The following is a 22,543-nucleotide window of genomic DNA, read 5'->3' as shown; positions in this document are numbered from 1 at the left end:
AATATGTATATTTATCTTACCTCACACATAAATGTCGTTTTCTGACTGGCTGAGCACACTTCTGGTATTTTCAATGTACCTTGCTTTGCAACATACCGCGCTGCCAATAGCAGCTCATTCGGTACTTCGTGGTAGTTACTTTTTTATCTCTAATAACATTAAATGACGCTGGGTACCCTCGATGTTTGTTTATGTACCCCTCCCCCTTCGGGCTCGGGAAACATAAACACACATCGAGGGTACCTGAACCCACGCCACACTCATGGCATTGATGTATTGATATCCACCCCGGAATGTGATGGCGTGTACACAAAGCTCATGTCACGAATCAGTTGAAGGCACGTCGAGCTCGGATAGGCTTTTGATGGATGATTGTGTTTGACAGTTGACTCCTGAGAGTTCCTAGGACTTCATATGATACAGGTGGTCTCACCTTAGGCAAGTAAGTTTGTTGCAATTTGTCTCTGGTCATCCGGCAGAAAATGGGTACCCGGTTGGATAATGTCATGTGACTTGGACCTTCTAGCGCCTAACAGACAGATGGGTTCATCCGGCGTAATAATATTAAGCGCCGCGAGCAATCACATAGTGTTTGGAGACTGTGCGCTATAGAAGATAACTTATTATTATTAATAATATTAGTATTAATGGTGGGTGTAACTTTCCAATCAACATTCTCTGTTTGAAGACTGTTAGTACACATATTTGACACAGAGTCTATGTGTTTACATCGTGAGCGTTTCCACCAGTGGTATACATAGCATGTATCTTGACATTTTACAGATGATTCAGAAAACATTGTACACATAACACAATATGATGTGCAGCGTCGATTCATTAAGTCATGTTGCATGTTAACATTTGCAGAGATGGACCTCTCAGCGATACAAACACATATGTATCTAAACTGTTTCATTTATAGATCTGATGATAGATAAATGTCATTACATTGCATCTGTTTCTGATGTTTAATAATCGATGCGTCACGAATATATGTGAACTGTAAAACTGTCTTATGATCGATGGTAAGATTTTAAGAGTTTACATTCTATCCCTTAACACTGTACAGGTATATGATATTCCGAAATATGTAAATGCTACATCTGTGTACTCTGGAGCTGAGACGCAATTAAGTACTTATTTACACTCATTAAAATTATACCTGAATGCTTATGTGCATTTATGCATAATTTAATTATATTTTCTGTGGATTTTCCCTTAGCTCATCAAATGCATTACGTCCATTTTGTGTCATTGAAATATTTGACGCATTGGCTGTCACATGACACAGCGTTAGAATCAGAAAATAACGGTATCCATGGTTTGATTAAAGTTTTGTTGGACACAATAACTTTGACATCAGTCTGTAAATAACCGACCTGTGAAGATCCGAGTTAGGGTTGATCTTCAGTAATCCATGCTTGTCGTAAGATCGGGTGGTCAGGCTCGATGACTTGGTTGACACATGTCATCGTATACCGATTACGTAGATCGCTGCTCATGCTGTTGATCACTAGATTGGCACCTAAATCCGTGTCTGAATCAAAAGGACTTGTACACGAAACTAACTTTTTATATCGTTTACCAGATACTGGCGGTTGGAGTAGCGTAACACAAGTATATGTAACAAGTAGTTTCCGAAATGATAACGCGACACGGATCTTCTCCTACGTTTCATGTTCAGTCCCATTGATAGACCTTCGTACAGCATGTTCAGTTTGTACTGAAAGCAACCCCATGCTGACACTCAGTGTGCTTTATTTCTCATGTGGCTTACAAGTTTGACTCATCCAATGTATCTTCACCATCCGTAAAATGAAAAATACACGCAATGTACGCACTTTTGTCAACCACCGATTAAAACATGATAGCATAATGTACATGACACATATAGACTGCTACAGCATATAGTCTGATAGTATCTTTCATAAAGTCATTAGGTCGCCCCTTTAGCAGAATAATGTAGCTCTTTGCTCTTCTTCCAAATTAATGTAGCGCTTTGCTCTTTTTGAGAATGTGGCGCTTTATTTTGAGAATAATGTATTGATTTGTTCCTTTTGCAGAATAGTGTAACGTTTTGCTGTATTTGCAGAATAATGTAGCGCTTTGCACTTTTCGCTGAACAATATAAGGCTTTGCTTTGCAAATAATGTAGTGCTTTGCTCCTTTGGCAGGACAATATAGCGCTTTGCTCATTTTGCAGAATAGTGTAGAGCATTGCTCAGTGGTAAACTGATATGTTAGACTAATGAAGGTGATACACTAATAATATCATTAAAAATGTACCTAAACTGTGTCGTATACATTAAGCATTACAGTTTGCAGGGGAAGTGTTTCAAATTGTCTTTTTGGTGTTTACCGAGAATATATAGATAGATAAGATAAACTAAGTAGAAGAAAAGACGCTAAAAAGTTACATTTCAAACATAACGACAAGCAGGTCAGCGGCCCAACATATTATGTTGGGGCAGACTTTCTAACATTTGTCATATCCTCTTTCATAAAAGTATTGTTTCCTTGAAGTGATACTCTGAAATATTTGTTCTGACAAGATGAGGATTTGCAAAGGCCTGCACAATATGAGCTCGTCGATCGCCATCTGAGCGATTATAAATCGTTCGACCCTTAATTCGTACATTCGCTCGTCGGACCAGTTGATGGAACTCGTCGAAAGTGGTGGGTCGTCAACATTGTGGGTTTATTATATTAAGTCTTGATGTTAAGTCTGCAAATCACAGACTGTGTGGCAGACTCATTGAACGCATTGACCTCTGTCTGCACGCGGACTTCTGCCGGTTTCCAGCTTGGAAGATTCGTACTTTGCAGAAACCGTATCGCTCGTTCCAACACAAGCCATCGATGAAATCAAATTGATCACAATCAGCAGAATCATTCACAATGACATTAGTAAAGGTCTTCAGAGATCAATCAACCATCACTGAAAGTATCAAAATCAGACATACTACGTGCAGCACTTGTGAACTATCTGATTTGGTTTGGTATTGTCTTTCAAGAAACGTAAACAATCTTTCATAGTATGTTTGTCTCCAAAGCGTTTCTTTCTAGTATATGTTTGTTTCACAATTCCCGACCTCAAATCCAAACTGACAAAGGTTAAAAACTATCAGTAGATATCGTTAAGCTTTAGCCCTCTTTTCATTTTGCCAACTTTTAAACAACGGTAGAATTGAGAAAACAACTGAGTTGGCGTTTTACGCCATTTTTAGCTATCTTCCAGCAAATTGAGAGGATTACTAAATATCATCTTCACACATTGTGTACATGTGGCGAATCGAACTGGTACCCATGACATAATGAGCGAACACTACTTCCCTAACCTCAGCTACTTCAAAGAAAAAGGTGGCTTAATATGCTTGGAAGATAAGATATATTTTAAAGTCTTTGACATTAACAACGTCTCGTTCGATTCCAAATGTTTACAGCATATGTGAAGCTTCCCCTATTTATGTGAACATTAGACAATTAGTTCACATGAACAGCGTGTCTTTATGAAATAACACACCGCGTCAACAGATTTCCTATGCTTCGGAAGCAAAAGAACTTTCTTCAGTGTCCTTTGGCTGTGATCTCTTTTCATGTTTAGTGATAAAGGGTAACGCAAAGATCACGAAAAAAAAATCAAAAAGCAGTTTTCTTTGCTGCCCAAAGACCAAATTAATAAGTAAAACAGACACTATCTTGATCTGTTTATATCAAATCAACCACGTTGGGATGGTCAAGGTCGTTTGAATTTACTGTTGTTCAATGGGTTCACTTTCGACAAAAACACGATGCAAAACATGATACATCTTGCTACATGTGTACAGAAACTGTGGTATCTAATGTTTTGAAAAGAGAGTGAATGAGAGCACATTTAGCGTCAGTCGGCAAAACTTCAGTCACATCGTCATGAGAACAATTTATGTACTAAATATGAACATATTCAGGATGTAAAAACCTTGATGGACAACAAGAATGCTAGAGTATCACGGATAAAAAGTTATAACTAAAGCTAGCATTCCAGTATTAATGTACAAAATGCAACATGAAAAAATTACGCAAAATACAAAATGAAAATATCTGTAGATCGCCAATACCTGAAGGTAGAACACCGTAGCAGATACCATGGACACTCAAAGTATTTTTACTACCTGTGTAGACACTAATTAGAATTACTGTACCATCCCTTCAGATACTGGCGATTATGACAAATTTAACCAAGTTGTTAAAAGAACACATATCTAAGAATCACACACCTGGTAGGCTTAATATTTTGCGTGGCACTTACCCTTACAAGAAGACAATATTTTTGACCCACTGTTAAGATAGAGCCACTAACAATCTATATAAGCAAATACTATCTATTTACAAATAAATCATTTTTTTCTGATAATTCTTTTTCTTTTGAAAATGCAATTATTATACGAGAGTTAAAATATTTGAGACGATTCAGCTATAATTGTGAGCTGAAACATTTACCCCTTGATATAGAAAAATCAGTTGTCAAGCAAGCCGTGCTTTGCCTTAATTCTTTCATCAGAAGGTTTTGAACATATTCAGGATGTTTCAAATCATTTACCGCCATATAACAATTATGTTCCTTTGAGAATATTTACAAAATAGTAAATTATTGTAAATCTCACATTTATAAATTTGTAAATATCTTGTAAATCTCATCTTTACAATATATTTACGGGTCACTGGTGGCATCAATCACAAAACATATCACATCAACATCTACATAGCCACTTCAAGAGGCTCAGCAGGTCTGGAATGACGATGAAGAGAAAGGGAAGTATGATCATGGCTATCCCTGACATCCCAATAATATTGGAGGACTTTCTGTCGTCCTGTTTACTGATTTTCTTAGCAATTTCTGTTGATAAGAGTTTTGTTTCAACTATTAATTCATCTTTCAGTTCATCGCCTCTGTCAACAGCCTCTTTTTCCACCTTTGGAACTGCAGGGGGTTTACACCGACATGTGCATTTTTTACGTATTGGTCGTCCATAGTTATCCCAAGCAAGAACCTGCCCGTCTGGGTGGACTGTAGTGACAACTTCGGATGTACTCACAGCAGGTGATGTCGACGTAGATGAAAATATCGTCGAAGATGATGTTGAGTTAGATACTGATACTGGGATCATTGTGGTGGTTGTGGTGTGTGCTACATTTGTGTTTGTGGATGTGGATGTGCTAGCTGCTGTGGTTGTACCTGGGGTCGTGGTGATGATGGACGTAGAAGCTGCTGTTGCTGAAGTTGTTGTGGGCATTGAGGTTGTGGTTGAGATGAGAGAAGAAGCGGTGGCTATGGTTGTGACGGGCACTGAGGTCGTTGTTGTAGATGCGGCTGTGATGGGCGCTGTGGTAGTGGATGTTGTGGTAGGCGTTGTGGTAGTGGTGGGAGTAGTAGTTGTTGAAGTCGTGGTGGGCGTTGTAGTTGTTGAAGTCGTTGTGGGCGTTGTCGTTGTAGAAGTTGTGGACGTTGTAGTTGTTGAAGTTGTTGTTGTCGTTGTCGTTGTTGAAGTCGTTGTTTGGATGGTGGTTGTGGTTGCGGCACTCATTGAAACTGATGGGAAAGAAATAATACAACACAATTATTGTACGCAGGAAATCTTGACAGGCTGAGCAAATTCATCTTAATTGTCCTGACATAAATACATATGCTGTACATATATATAATTGACATCAGATAATTTTGCTAGGGTATCTCACCCAAAGGTGTACATGACACATTGTTATTACAGACATCATTACAACCAACAGGAAGCCATTTCTTCTACGACAAAAACATCACAGAACCGCTTCTATGATGTAGTGGATACAGCATTCACCCGAACACCGGAAGGTCGCGGGTTCGATCCCAAGCGGCCTTATACCGAAATGCGTTAAAATAAAATGCTGGTTGGTCCCTGTCTGGCTATCGTCTGGAGGGGGTATTCATACTTAAGTGGTATCTTCGGGAGCTAGCACTATACATCCGGCTTAAGGCTGAGCTAGTACAAGCAGCCACACATACAAAGACATAATGAGCGAAGTATACTTAAGTATGACGTTACACCTCACCTCACCTCACCTCATCTCACCTCACCTCACCTCACCTCACCTCACCTCACCTCACCTCACCTCACCCGAACCTCACCCGAACCTCACCCGAACCTCACCTCACCGAACCTCACCCGAACCTCACCCGAACCTCACCCGAACCTCACCCGAAAACGTCAGAGTTCTTTGAAAGGTCCTGACTTCATCAAAGGCTTTTGTCTTTAACTGTGGTGATGAATTGATTAAAGCCACCCAGTTTCACATACTCTGGTAGTAATCGAATTAGACGTACGCTGATCAAAAGTGTTTATACAGTTGTCATTTCTATTGCTCGTGAGAGGTATTTCAGAAATGATATACACAAAAGGGAATAGCGTGAACGCTAACGTCTGTACAACGAGGACCGTTGCCGTTACTAATCAACGTCAGTTACTGATTTCCGCTTTTGTTATGTTAGGGGCTTTGTTGTGCTTCGTTCACCTAATGAAAAATAAGACTATGCTCCAGTGTATCTCACAGCCTCTGAACCACATTATTTCCCCTACTGCCAAACCTTCTCTGCAATTGCAGAACATCACATCCATGAATGTCCCTCTCCAGACCTGAAATGTCCATCTTATAATAAGGGCGACTGCAACTGTGTCCTAGCAGAATTTAATATACACAACAGGCCAAATTCATACCTGATTTATCGTGTATCGTTAGTGGAGGGGTATTGGGCTGAAGTCCGTTCGTCTGATCCGGACAGATTTTCTCCATAACCGTTATAGATAGGAAAACCAAATTTGGTATGTGTTTTGAAGACGAAAGTGCATTGGTGTAGCCCGAAAATGAAAAACGTCTTACAATGTTACTTAGCTATAGCTTTGTCGTGTGTTTCTTGACAGTGCACGGTATCCTGTTTTCTCAAAAACTGCTGTAGGTAGGAAAACCGAATGTGGTATGGCTTCAGAACATGAATGTCGCAGTTAAAACACAGATAGGTACGAGAAAAATAAGACATTTGTGCAATATTGTGAAATGTTACCCTGTCAATCTGAGCACGTTTCAGACGTACGTAGATTAATTTAGTTAGTATAAAGCCAAGAGAAACAACAGCCCCCCGATTTGTAACAAGAATGATCCTGGAGGAAGGCAAGTATACTGTACATGATGATCCCTCCGTTTATATTGCATTATTACTCGCCCGTTGAAGATACTGCAGTGTAATATTTTCACTTCAGTATTACACTAGTGTAATACCGCTTGACGGATGGTTCAAAATGGTTCAAAGTTGTGACATCACAATGCTCATGTTGATGTCGCGATTTTACTAGACCTTGCTTGACTTGAAAGCTGAGTGTCCTCACATAATAGGCGATTTCGTTTCTGTTAATTTATGTTGGCGAGTAATAAACAGAATACTAAACTCGCTTCCGTGAAATACCATTTTCATTAAACTCGTTAAAGATTTAGTATCAAACTCGCTTTCGCTCGTCTGACACCAAATCATTAACTCGTTTAATAAAAATGGTATTACACGGAAGGTCGTTTAGTATCCTCTATGTGTCCTGAATAATACGTTGCATGCCAGTTTTATGTTTCTAACTGTGACATTCTAGACTAAGTTATTTTACTGCCCCTTCGTCGATAGATTTAATAATCTAACATTATATATTATTTGAGCATAACCTGTTTTAGTCACGATATGGCTGAACTAGTGCCAATGTGATTGTACCTCAGGATATTGAGGATGAAATTAATATGACGAAAAATATTGCCGTTTACGTGTTGATCCGCGATGCATAGATATAAATTAGCCAACATTAGTATGCATTAACTAAACAACATTTTCTGCATTAACTTGTTTTGATTTAACTTAATTATTCATATGCATAATGACAATACTAAAAAGTACATAGTGACCACTGATGTCGATAATCGTGAGGTATGTTATCCAAAATGATGGAATATATATACTCGTGGAAACAAATAAGGGAACACATGACAGTACAAGCGTTTTCCCGAATTTCACCCATATTGCTATATGTTAATAAAGCTGGAAAAAATAAAGGGACACTTGTACATTCATATGTTGTCTTATTTGTTTTCCATGGGTATATATCAGCTTACCGTGTTTCAAACAGTGGGTGAAGGTGGTCTATCTCAAAATGCTTCTGAGATTTTTAGGCTCTTCAAATAGTTAGAAGCATACCAAAGTAACAAACCAAATGAAGTAAAGTGACGAGTGTGAGGAATGTTTTACGCCGCTTTTAGAAATGTTCCACCAATATCACAATTGGGGATACCAGAACTGCTTCACACATTGCAAGTGGGGAATCGAACCAGGGCCATCGGTGTAACGAGCGAACGATTTGACCACGTGGTTACACCTCCGCCATTGTCGGTCGCCAATCAAGGTGAGAATCTTGGATAGCACCTCAAACGTTTCTCTCTCTGGGTAATGTTCTTTTTGAACATTGTTTGCAGTGAAAACATACCGATGAATTTCATTTCAAACAAAAAAGGAAATTGAACAAAATCAAATTAAAATGCGAATCCTCATACTTTTACCTTGCCAACTGAACATTTAACTCTTAGAATTCATTCAACTTATTACAATGTAAGGTTGTTTAACAAACGATCTTAGATTCAAATCGCTGTTGCCGGTGATTTATTACAAGGGGGTAAGCACATTAAATGAAACACCGAGAACAAGTAAGGTTAGTATACAACACGTCACAATTTAATTCTGGACTCACAAAAGTCCAGAAACTCTCAGCACTGTGGCCACTCTCTCACAAGGGATTTCGCAAAATTAAACAGGCAGCTGTTATGTATATGTGCTAAGGATGAAAAAATGAAAAAAGTTTTTTTCGAAAACTCAAAATTTAAACTCGCTCGCCCATGGGCACGCCCATGGGCGAACAGTGGCCAATGGGTAGGCCCATGGGCAGGCCCATGGGCGAAAGTGTTTCATTTCATCCAGAATAAATGTTTTGGATGTTGTAAATGAATGAAAAAATGTTAATAAGTATCATGACACAAATTTCAGCTTGTTGTGACTTGACTCTGCTAACTGACAGCGATTTTAAAAAATCTCGCCCATGGGTGAAAAACATATTGGCCCATGGACGAGAATAATTAATTTCATTGAAACTACATGTTTTTGTCCAGGCTTTGCAGTTTCTCAATAAATGAACGTGTATTTATTAGTGTCTTGACACGAAATTAAGCTTAGTTTGACTTAATTCGGCTAATTAAGAGTGATTTTTCAAAAAAGAATATTTACTTTTACTCAAAATACACCTTTTCCCATGTTTTGGAGGTTGTGAATGGCTGAAAGTATGTTCATAAGTATCATGTCACAAAATGCAACTCATTTTGAATTCATTCCGTTAATTTAGAGCTATTTAACAAAATCTCACCCATGGGCGAAAAACATTTTGGCCCATGGGCGAGAATATTTCCTTTTACCCCGAAAACATCTTGTCCAATATTTGGACGATGTAAATGAATGAAAGTACATTTATGAGTATCATGACAGAAATTTCAACTGATTTTGACTTAATTCCTCTAAATGACAGCAATTTTGAAAACTCTCGCCCATGGGAGAAAGACAGTTTGGCCCATGGGCGAGAATATTTACCTTCACTCAAAATACATCTTTTCCTGTGGCTTGGAGGTGTAAATGAATTAGGATATATTTATGAGTATCATGGCACAAAATCCAACTCATTATGACTTAATTCTGCTAATTGAGACCGATTTTCAAAAACATATCGCCCATGGGCGAAAAACATTGGGCCCATGAGCGAGAATATTTCCTTTTCACTCCAAATACATCTTTTCTAATGTTTTGGAGGATGTAAATGAATGAAAGTGCCATTATGAGTATCATGACACAAAATTCAGCTGATTTTGACTTAATTTTGCGAGTTCAGGAAGATTTTTAAAAATATGCCAGAATAATTACTTTTACTCAAAATACATCTTTTCCTGTGTTTTGGAGGTTGTAAATGAATGAGGATACATTTGTACGTATCATGGCACAAAATTCAACTCATTTTGACTTTATTCTGCTAATTTGTAACAAGTACAAGAATCTGGACTTCCACTTAAATTTTCATAGTTTTTTTTATTGTCTTGGGGGTTGTAAATATATGAATGAAAGTGTGTTTATAAATATCATGACCAAAAATATGAAATCATTCCGGTCTTAATTCGACTAATCTCGCTCGTGGACGAAAATATTTTCGTTTGCTTGTTTTCTTTATTTTGCAAACATGTGGTTTAAAAATAGATGAAATTCTAATGACAATTCAGTTTAATTTCGTGAGTTTAGTTTTATGCAATATCCCAGCAATATGGCGGCGGTTTCTAGATAATCGAGGATCAGACAACCCAGTGATCAACAGCATGAACATCTACCTGCACAATTGGGAACTGATGACATGTGTCAGCAAAAGTCAGCGAGCCTGACCACCCCATCCCGTTAGTCACCTCTTACGACAAGCATAGTCGCCTTTTATGGCAAGCATGGGTTGTTGAAGCCCTCTTCTACTCCAGATCTTCACGGGTCCCGAACACAGAGCTTTACTTCCAGCAACATATACAGTACACTTAGAATACTAAGCCTTGAGATTCTTTTGAATTTAGGTATTCTATAAATATAACAAAATTCAACTTATATCTATGAAGTTGAAGTTATTTGTGAAAGCCCTAATCAAGAGTGACCAAACTCCAGTGACTATGCTGGGACACATTAATAAACGGTGTTGTGAGATCTTTAAACTGTATTGAAATATGTCTTGTCAATTCCACTAACATTCGCCAAATGTACCTACCTAGTAGTTTTAAGTGTACCTACCCAGTTTAGCATGTTTCGCTTTAATAGTGTGGTCTCCATTTTTAGTAATTCCCGTTTGCCAGTCCCGGCTTTTCTTCGTCCGAGGTTTTATGGGGTATTCTCCTATTTGTCAGACCAGAAATAATCTACAACAGGGGTAGGTCACTCGCTTGTTTTCTTTACTATTTTTACTAATTAGTATGCGCCTCCTCGTGCTCCAATGCACACAGTGACCTGATTCGTCTCCATCGCAACTTAGGCTGCGTTTAACAGTACTTCAGCCAGTTTACTGTATCAGTCGAAATCTTACAATGAATGAATGAATGAATGAAGAGCAAGAAGTATATGTGAATGAATGAAAGAAATGATAAAAGAAAGAAGTACATATGTGAATGAATGAGAAAGATATAATAAAAGAAAGAAGTACATATGTGAATGAATGAAAGAATAAAAACATGCTAAAGAACGCAAAACTATTGTTAGATCACATGTGTTAACATCAGCTTGTTATTGTCTCCCTGGTCAGACGTAACAATTGTCAGACAGGCTAAAACAACTAACTATCTGGTTGACTGCACAGCTGCCTGTTGACGTAGTATACCCACATCACCTACTTTTCCTGCGTAACCTTCATCTACATCACCACCCTTAATATATTGAGCAGAGAGCACAGAAGGCCCTATAGCTGTAACCACTGAACCGTGGCGTCTCTCTGCTCCCAAGTTCCCAAGTGGGGGTGTCCTTTCCTACCTATTCCATTAATCTTTAAAACATCTAACAACCTCAACGCATGCATTTTTTTACTCAAATGTGATGTTATACATATCATAAGAGTATTTTCTTATGTATTATTCAGTTGATAAATTATTATTTCATGATACATATGTGTACAATATTTTGCTTCGATTCTGTAACTACCCACATTATGACATTGAGACCATTCTGATTTATCGAGTAAAATACGATTGTATAGTTTTGAGTTTGAATCTTGGCATATTTTACCGGTTTGCCACTTTTGCACTCTGCCCTTTTAAAGGGGGCGTGCATATTTTGGTGGTTTTTAGTATTCCATCTATTCATTTGGATTTATTAATTTATTTGTTTTTGTTTTGTTTTGTTTTGTTTTTTGCTGCTAGTGGGCCTGTTAGTCTGCTTTGATAACTGTAAATTTATTCTGACGTTTGACGAGCGGAACATGAAGTGTTGTTATCATGTATGTTATGTAATTATATTATTGGTATGGAGCGGCATTGATATGTATGTTTATGCTTGCCAATCCAGTCCCGATTACTTGAGGAGATTAGTTTAAACTATAGATTACCGTATCCATACTATTAATGTGTAATCATTATATCGGGCTATGAGGAATACGTAATGTAATCAAGATTGATTTTGCGTTTACTTTTCTATTTTTAAAATAAATTTTCACTATTTTTGCTACACTCGAAAAGATTTACTTTGGCTTTCGTGATTGTGGTCTCTAAGTATTTTAGAAATTATGTTGTTGAGACAACTAGAACTGTTGATCTGCAGTCTTTCAAAATTCATTTTCACGAGATATATTCTCCCTTTTTACCAGTTCTCAAAATGAACATATAGCTGTTTACACAAAGGTATCTTCCCGTAAAATAAGTAGGACATAGCATAGCAGCGCATTTGCCATAACTGAAGTTGTTAAAATGATCCTGAAAACTGTCATTTTCAACATTCACCTTGCAAGCAATTTTATCAAGAAACTAAATAACTCATTACTAATGGAAGGAGTGAACTGAAAGCCCATTTTATTAACTGAAGTCACTGATTGAACTCGCTAACATCGATTCACTTACATTCTGGTACACGTGTCTTATTTCGTTTCCTGAGGACACACATTTTATAGAAAATCCGTGTCTAATCCCATAAAACAACACCGTTGTCACTACACCAAACGATTTTGACCTCGACCTAAAACAAAGGTTTAACTTACAGGACTACCTGTAAGATATCCCTTTCTTGATAACGAGTTTAACAGCTACGCCGAAATGCTGCTTACCTTATAAGAAGTTGTATATCCATAGAACTTTCGTGTTTTTCTCCAAATGATCATGACCTGAACAGATATTACTTTGTCAAAGACTTCATGTGTGATTTTCAAGTTCTAATCCACACACTGATTTCCACTTTTTCATCATTTTGACTTTTATCTCAGTTTGTTGAATATCTCAGCATAACTCGCAAAGACAATGGAAACAGAGCGGAACGATGACGCTTTCTGTTTCTTCCGCGTTCACTTACGTAATTTCCGCAAAGCGCCTACGACAATTTGCACCGAAAGTCATGTCTCGTCCGCTGGTTTGTTTATTGGATTAAAACAGCTGCCGCTTTCAAGTGTATTTTACTTGTCATATACAAAATTCATCCATGGATCACATTAGGTCATTAGGGGACACCAGCTTTGAAATGAACAGGTGTTCGTGAGTGTATATGGATGAAAAAGACTGATTGCGCAAGACGCGCAGCCAAATATCTCACATTCAAAGGAAATCTCGAATTGATTGTTTTATAAGGCGTCGACCTGACCAGTTGGTTTTGGTGTTGTGTATAAACCTCCTTTGCAAGAACTTTGTCAAGCATACCTGCTTTGTCCTTTTGCAAGACCTGCACATATTAGTGTTTGAAAGACATTGACATTTATGTGCATGTGCTCTGGAAAACCTTGTCCGGCACGATATTCCTTCCAATTTAGTTATTGTGTGCATGCTGCATTTCAATTTTGGAAATGTGCTTAAAACATATTTTGATTCTCAAAGAACGTGGTTCGTTTAGCAAGTAAAATATTGCTTTTATTAACACTTCACCAGTACTATACAATATTACAGAATACACAAAACCGGATACACAAACACGACAAATTATAGCATTGTGATTAGGGATATATGGGGCTATAGGAGTCCCTTTTTATCCACCGAGACAAGTCCTACACGCCCTGGTGGGGTGTGGATTCGGAGGAGGGGGTAACGGAGGAGATGACCACTACACACGTACTCCATACGCTATCATGGTCTTCCTTACTGCTTGAAGATCGACCTTTTCTCACTGTGGTCTATGATGACTTCGGTGAACGGAAAAGAACTTATTCACTGTGAAAACCAGAAAATAGTTGAATCCGTCTACGATTTTATCATAAAACACAAAGCTTGATTTTTAATTTTTTAACAGGAAACTAATCAACTTGTCAAAAACCTTCTCACAAATGTTCAGTGTTTCTACAAAGAGCTAGTCAGACACAACAAACCATAACTCTATTTTTTATGTTTACTTATATGATAGTTGTATTTTATGTAATGATATGTATGCCTATGTTATTATATGATAGTTCATATGGATGACGACACATGCTTCATTTATATTTTGTATTATATGCTGTATGGGTGAGGTACTGTAAAGCTTGTTCACCAGTCCCAATCAGAGTTCCAAAACACACAAATATACAACAACATGGGATGTGTGGAGAAAATGGAGACATATGGAGAACAGCAATGTCATAACTGAACAGAAATCATTCCCTCTATTGGTGAAGGCCGTGTGGGATTAGTTAAACAAAGAAATCTAGTCGACCATGTCTCCTAATCCTCTTACTCCTTAAACAAACGACTTGCCTGGGCTGTCTAAAATTGAATTGAATTTTTTGTAAATTCGATGTTTCGGGTATTACGTGAGGAGATAATCAGGTGTCAACACTATGGCGTTCGACGTTCCGGACATGAAGGAAAACCAAATACGTTATAAAGTACAGTAATGTGGTCACTATGAGCGAGGCAGACGGTCTGATGAGCACAGCTCATTACGGAAATCTCTTGTCTTTGGAGCTGTTCGTTGAGACGCTGAAGCCTTCTGTCAAGTTCCTCTTTATTCTTTATTGTGGCCACTGTGTCACAATTTGCTGTTTACAATGCTCACAGACCCTCGATTCACGATGACGCCAACTTTCTCGACTACTGTTCGTGCGACGACTATCTTTCAGGAATTGGTTCCACAGCTCATTCTTTCACCGATGTCTTTGTGTATGTGTTTTAGCTCGTTAATTAGCGTAGAGACGAGTCTTCTGCTATTCTCGGGCACAAGTTCTCCAAGGCAGTCGACGCTCCGGGTGTCATTAGAACAGTGTTGAGCACTGTCACACTCCACTGCTTTTCGACAGTCCTGTTGTGTATTTGATAAAACAATCGACAATCCGGGTGTGAACCAAAAGAGGATACCACCATTCTCATCGGTGGATGAAATGGGATGAAGAAAACCCGCATACTCTTCATCACATTGCTACACCGTATTTACCATAACGAATGTTTAAATATCACTTTATGTAAATAGAGCATCAAAACAAGCTGGAACCATGTATTATATTAAGATGGTACTAACTATACTCGATTCGAACCACTGCTTTACAGTTCACTGACTGCCGTGGATGCAGGCTTTTCCCACGTGGCGGGGTAAAACTTAAGGATCTATTATCCCTCGCAAGGCCACGTGAACCAATCAGAAATGGACATTCTTAAATGGGGTAGGAGAAATGTGCCCTGTACGTTCTTATGAACCTTGATCTTTCAGGTACATTTCATCAGTTGTGTACAAATACTGGTCTAGAATAATGTTTCAAACACTTTAATACGTATTGATGCATGGGCTCATTATATATGTTCTTGTTTACGTCCCGCTCGCCAAACGTCCGAATAAATTTACAGGTACCAAAGCAGACACACTCGCTAGGCCACTAGCAATAAAAAAACCCAAACAAAGCAAAAACAGACAAATCAATTAATTTAAACAAATAGATGGAATACTAAAACCCACCTAAATATTAGCATGCATGTATCATTTAAAAAGATAGAGCGCTAAAGTGGCAAGATTCAAACTCAAAACTATTCAATCGTATTTTAGTCGATAAATCAAAATGGTCTCAATGTCATAATGTGGGTAGTTACAGAATCAAGGCAAAATATTTTACATGTTTATGTACGATTTATTTAGCAAAGCCAGAAAATCCCCGACAAACACGGCCGCTTCTCCTCAATACGTGAGTTTGTGAGATTGAGGGTACTCCCTACAAGGCTCACTCCCATTAGTTAACAAGGCGTCCTCCCATTTTATGTATTTTAACTCGATAGGTACGGAAAATTAATTAGGCGATGTGGGTATGTCATGACTGGTTGATTTCTCAGGATTAGGTGAATTGGGTATGGTAGAGTCGATATACTATGATCATAGGGGATTTAGCAACCATGTTGGAGTGAAGGAATGACAAAACTCTGTGATAGATTAATGAGTGTCTTTTTTAAAGGTCACATGCAACCAAAAAATCAAACATTATTAAAACACATTTATCACTTATTCATGACATATAATATACATTGCTGTTTAAAAAAAACGAATAAACAAAATTATAAGCGTACAATCGCGATTCAAAAGTGCAATATTTTGTACTTGGGCTTACTTCCCTCGAAACAAAGCCTGCGGGAGACCGAACCCAGTCATACCGGGTGGATATGCACTCAAGTGTAACGACGGTTTCCGATTGGCTGTTTCATTTGCTGATATGCTGAGGGTTCATTGTGTGTACAGAAAGATGATCTGTTTGATGGGCATTTTAGAAGTATAGCCAGTAACAAGAAAGTAAGATTCTGTATGGATAACAACTTCTTTTTGTGTACTTGATGCGTCGTTTCAGTGTGGATTCATATACTGTTGTCAAACAAAATCATATACACTAAAAGAAGTCGTTATCCATGAAGAATGTACAGAGAGATGTTGGGTTTGGAAAATTCATGTTCTCTGAATTTGCGCTCGATCCAATTAAAAATCATGTCAGTAGAGATGGTCAACTACTGCGTGGCTGGAATCTGTCATTCGTCCAAGTACAAAGCAGGACTTGAAACTGACAAGAGTTTCCACCAGTTTCCGTCACATCCAGTCATCCGAAAAAAATGAATGTAGTATGTTTGCAACCCACAGACATAAAAACATGTCATGTGTATCACACGTGCCTAATTACATAATGTGGCAGGCACGCGACTCGCAAAGTTGTGTTCTACGTTGCATGTGACCTTTAAGCATTATGAAAATGGTAATGGTAAATTAACACAAAATGCCCTAAACCTGTCCAGCGTGTGAGATATATATATATATATAATTTATCAACTGAATAATACATAAAAATACTCTTATGATTATGTATAACATCACATTTTAATAAAAAGATGCATGCGTTGAGCTTGTTAGATGTTTTAAGATTAATGGAATAGGTAGAGAAGGACACCCCCACTTGGGAACTTGGGAGCAGAGAGACGCCACGGTTCAGTGGTTACAGCTATAGGGCCTTCTGTGCTCTCTGCTCAATATATTAAGGGTGGTGATGTAGATGAAGGTTACGCAGGAAAAGTAGGTGATGTGGGTATACTACGTCATCAGGCAGCTGTGCAGTCAACCAGATAGTTAGTTGTTTTAGCCTGTCTGACAATTGTTACGTCTGACCAGGGAGACAATAACAAACTGATGTTAACACATGTGATCTAACGATAGTTTTGCGTTCTTTTGGAAGGGATGGCCGTGGTGTATCATTTATTCTTTCATTCATTCACATATGTACTTCTTTCTTTCATCATTTCTTTCATTCATTCACATATACTTCTTGCTATTCATTCATTCATTCATTCATTCATTCATTCATTCATTCATTCATTCATTGATTGTAAGATTTCGACTGATACAGTAAACTAGCTGAAGTACTGTTAAACGCAGCCTAAGTTGCGATGGAGACGAATCAGGTCACTGTGTGCATTGGAGCATGAGGAGGCGCATACTAATTAGTACAAATGGTAAAGAAAACAAGCGAGTGACCTACCCCTGTTGTAGATAATTTCTGGTCTGACAAATAGGAGAATACCCCATAAAACCTCGGACGAAGAAAAGCCGGGACTGGCAAACGGGAATTACTAAAAATGGAGACCACACTATTGAAACGAAACATGCTAAACTGGGTAGGTACACTTAAAACTGCTAGGTAGGTACATTTGGCGAATGTCAGTGGAATTGGCAAGACATATTTCAATACAGTTTAAAGATCTCACAACACCGTTTATTAATGTGTCCCAGCATAGTCACTGGAGTTTGGTCTCTCTTGATTAGGGCTTTCACAAATAACTTCAACTTCATAGATATAGGTAGAATACCTAAATTCAAAAGAATCTCAAGGCTTAGTATTCTAAGTGTACTGTATATGTTGCTGGAAGTAAAGAGCTTCAACAGCCCATGCTTGCCATAAAAGGCGACTATGCGTGTCGTAAGAGGCGACTAACGGGATGGGGTGGTCAGGCTCGCTGACTTTTGCTGACACATGTCATCAGTTCCCAATTGTGCAGGTCGATGCTCATGCTGTTGATCACTGGATTGTCTGATCCAAACTCGATTATCTAGAAACCGCCGCCATATTGCTGGGATATTACTGAATGCGACATAAAACTAAACTCACGAAATTAAACTGAATTGTCATTAGAATTTCATCTATTTTTAAACCGCATGTTTGCAAAATAAAGAAAACAAGCAAACGAAAATATTTTCGTCCACGAGCGAGATTAGTCGAATTAAGACCGGAATGATTTCATTTTTTGGGTCATGATATTTATAAACACACTTTCATTCATATATTTACAACCCCCCAAGACAATAAAAAAAACTATGAAAATTTAAGTGGAAGTCCAGATTCTTGTACTTGTTACAAATTAGCAGAATAAAGTCAAAATGAGTTGAATTTTGTGCCATGATACGTACAAATGTATCCTCATTCATTTACAACCTCCAAAACACAGGAAAAGATGTATTTTGAGTAAAAGTAATTATTCTGGCATATTTTTAAAAATCTTCCTGAACTCGCAAAATTAAGTCAAAATCAGCTGAATTTTGTGTCATGATACTCATAATGGCACTTTCATTCATTTACATCCTCAAAAACATTAGAAAAGATGTATTTGGAGTGAAAAGGAAATATTCTCGCTCATGGGCCCAATGTTTTTCGCCCATGGGCGATATGTTTTTGAAAATCGGTCTCAATTAGCAGAATTAAGTCATAATGAGTTGGATTTTGTGCCATGATACTCATAAATATATCCTAATTCATTTACACCTCCAAGCCACAGGAAAAGATGTATTTTGAGTGAAGGCAAATATTCTCGCCCATGGGCCAAACTGTCTTTCTCCCATGGGCGAGAGTTTTCAAAATTGCTCTCATTTAGAGGAATTAAGTCAAAATCAGTTGAAATTTCTGTCATGATACTCATAAATGTACTTTCATTCATTTACATCGTCCAAATATTGGACAAGATGTTTTCGGGGTAAAAGGAAATATTCTCGCCCATGGGCCAAAATGTTTTTCGCCCATGGGTGAGATTTTGTTAAATAGCTCTAAATTAACGGAATGAATTCAAAATGAGTTGCATTTTGTGACATGATACTTATGAACATACTTTCAGCCATTCACAACCTCCAAAACATGGGAAAAGGTGTATTTTGAGTAAAAGTAAATATTCTCACCCATGGGCCAAATGGTTTTCGCCCATGGGCGAGACTTTTTTGAAAAATCACTCTTAATTAGCCGAATTAAGTCAAACTAAGCTTAATTTCGTGTCAAGACACTAATAAATACCAATATGTTTTTCACCCATGGGCGAGATTTTTTAAAATCGCTGTCAGTTAGCAGAGTCAAGTCACAACAAGCTGAAATTTGTGTCATGATACTTATTAACATTTTTTCATTCATTTACAACCTCCAAAACATTTATTCTGGATGAAATTAAACACTTTCGCCCATGGGCCTGCCCATGGGCCTACTCATATCGCCACTGTTCGCCCATGGGCGTGCCCATGGGCGAGCGAGTTTAAATTTTGAGTTTTCGAAAAAACTTTTTTCATTTTTTCATCCTTAGCACATATACATAACAGCTGCCTGTTTAATTTTGCGAAATCCCTTGTGAGAGAGTGGCCACAGTGCTGAGAGTTTCTGGACTTTTGTGAGTCAAGAATTAAATTGTGACGTGTTATACGTTAACGCTCTTCACGTACCCTACGTGCATTTGTTCCACTGTTCCATTTACGGCGCTTATCCCTTTGTAATACAATCTAAATTTCAGTTTATTTGATTTACTTTTTTGTGTAAAGTTAAAAGTTGCACGTTTTCCTGCAAACAGACTATATCTAGTGTTATTTGCAAGTACGGTTATTATAAATTATCACTCACCACCAAGTACGATAATTTCGCAGATACTTATGCTTTGACTATTAGGAAATAATAGTCGCACGTAACGCGCACTGTTACTGTAGCCAGCAGCGCATGTATTGATCCACTGAGTTCTCTGTCTCTGCGAGGCCACGACGCATTTGGACCAGCACGCCTCTGCGCCGGTACAGGAAGTACTGAAATGCACCGTAGTGTTCGCCACGGGATATTCTGGCAAGATGAATGATATTTGGTTAGTGAGTTTGCTTAAAATCGCTTCTTACGCTTCTTAAACAACAAGATGTATCGATGTCAGTTTCTGTATTTTGAATAACACGACGTTTCGGAGCGTATGCTCGCTCCTTAATCGGGTAACTTCTTTATTGTGGAAGCGTATGCTTGAGGCCACAAAATTTCCGAATCCCCTGCTGGGATTCGAACGACGGACCTTCTGATCCGAATTTGGACGCCTTGTCCACATGACCAAAGAGGTTCACCCCGTCTGCAAGCTGACATGGTAAGAATGTCATCTTTGGGATGACTCCACGCCCTGCTACACTTGCTCCTTCATCAGGAGGAGGATAAAAGAGCAAGCATACGCTCCGAAATGTTGTGCTATCTACAGTAAAGAAGCTGACATCCAAAAATCTTGTTTTTCTGAAGCATTTCACTCCTAAATCACCGACATTTGTCTGTTGTTACCCATTCAGTAAGTATCAGATGGGATTGGACTGCATGTTTTCTTCCGCTACTCTCACCAAATTCCACCAATATGGCGGCTTGCTTTCTGGAACAGGCAATACAATGTTTAACATCATGAGCATCCATCTGCGCAAGTGCGATATGTCAACCAAGTCAACGAGCCTGATCATCCGTTCCTGTCAGTCGCCGCTTACGACAAGTATGGGTTACTGAAGATCAGTTCTAACCCGGATCTTCAACACTACATGATCCTGTTAGTCGCCTGATAAACAATCACAACTATGTTGAAACCCACAATTAGCATGTTTTATTGATATATTGACGTTCAGAATTAATGCGGATTAGGGGTTCCTACCCACGACCGTGACCGCAGTTACTTTTTGAGTCGTGCATTTAAGGATGCCAAATTCACCTTACAATGAATAATACGCAGCAGACTTAGGCTTACCCGGGATGTCATGCAGGGCATTCCCGTAAAGTATAAGTACATTAAAACGTCTACATGTTAACGAGCAGAAATGGGCCGGCCCCCAAATTGCTTGACGACCGCCAGTTATCATGCCCGTTGTTAGGAGACGTCATTAAGAGCTCAGTTACTGATGTCCAGTCGACACCCGATATATCATGACTTGAAATGTAATATATCAGTTTAGACTTCCTTCATTTCTTTACCATTTCAAGTTTTCATATCGACCTTGTGCCTAACTTCTTTGAGTGGCATTTTAGAAGTTGGGGAGGACAATATACAGCAAACTTTAAGTCATGCTTGGCAACGGTACAAGACTCTGTACAGAAACGTCGCATTCACGAATAAAAAAGTTTTTATCCATAAAGTTTGAACTGTATTAACAATATGCAAGTGGAAACATTTTTTAGAATTCAACTTCAGGGGCATCCTCGATATCTCCAGGTATGCGTTCCGATAAGTCTCCACTATACCCTAGATGCATCTACGGCTCGGCCAGATAATTTTGTCACCTCCTTGGCTGGCTTTGCATCCAATCAGGTGCCTACGCTGGGAAATTGCGCGTACAAAGCACAGATTAACTTCTCTTTTTTAAATTACCCAACCGATTGTACTTGACAACACAAATGATGGAGAGCTACTCTGAAAGAAGGAGAAGCAGTCCTTGCATACATTTTTCAGAGTTTCGGACCTGTCAATTTGTCTGTACGAATCTGAGTCGCACTGCGAACAAACCTTCACAACTGCGACCGCTATCTTTGTTGACACTGGCAAGCTCGGTTGTAACGGTGGCTCAGCTGATTGGCTGCTATGAGAATGCGGAGACTAGCCGTAGATGCATCGAGGGTTTAGTGGAGACTTACCGGAACGTATGCCCTGGAGATATCGTGGATGCTCCAAAAGCAAACACTTCAACGATGTAATACTGTGGGGCGAGAATGACGTTTTCCACATTATCAAGGGTGCCGTTGTACAAAGTAACCATGTCATAGACGTATCTTATTGCTTACACTACACCAAGTGTTATACTGGCAGTATCCTATTCTCGCGGTACTTACGGATATCGGCTGAAAAACAATACAAACAGTTCTTATTGTGTGAATGCTAGTTGGTTTTAAATGAAGAGACCGATGAATGGCAAATTTTATCATTTTACAGAATTGCCACATAAATATAACGAGAACACGTTTTTATCATTTACTAATACCTACAGGTTTCTGAAACTTTTCCGGACTGCATCCAAAAAGTTGTTTAAGAA

The 22,543-nt window shown here is 38.5% G+C and overlaps 1 protein-coding gene across 1 annotated transcript; it reads right to left on the bottom strand.

Moving 5' to 3' along the window:
• Nucleotides 1-4,568: 4,568 nt before the first annotated feature.
• On the bottom strand, nt 4,569-20,187 carry LOC137265965 (uncharacterized). Its single transcript, XM_067801453.1, has 2 exons — nt 20,139-20,187; nt 4,569-5,569 (listed from the first exon to the last, which is right to left on the bottom strand). The coding sequence occupies exon 2, from the start codon at nt 5,562-5,564 to the stop codon at nt 4,731-4,733; it is 834 nt and encodes a 277-aa protein (XP_067657554.1). The 5' UTR covers nt 5,565-5,569; nt 20,139-20,187; the 3' UTR covers nt 4,569-4,730.
• Between the last annotated feature and the right edge of the window lie 2,356 nt (nt 20,188-22,543).

The sequence above is a fragment of the Haliotis asinina genome, chromosome 15, assembly GCF_037392515.1.
Source record: "Haliotis asinina isolate JCU_RB_2024 chromosome 15, JCU_Hal_asi_v2, whole genome shotgun sequence".
NCBI classification, from domain to species: Eukaryota; Metazoa; Mollusca; class Gastropoda; order Lepetellida; family Haliotidae; genus Haliotis; species Haliotis asinina.
Note: the sequence above shows the minus strand (reverse complement) of the source record. Positions and strands in the feature narration are given on the sequence as shown.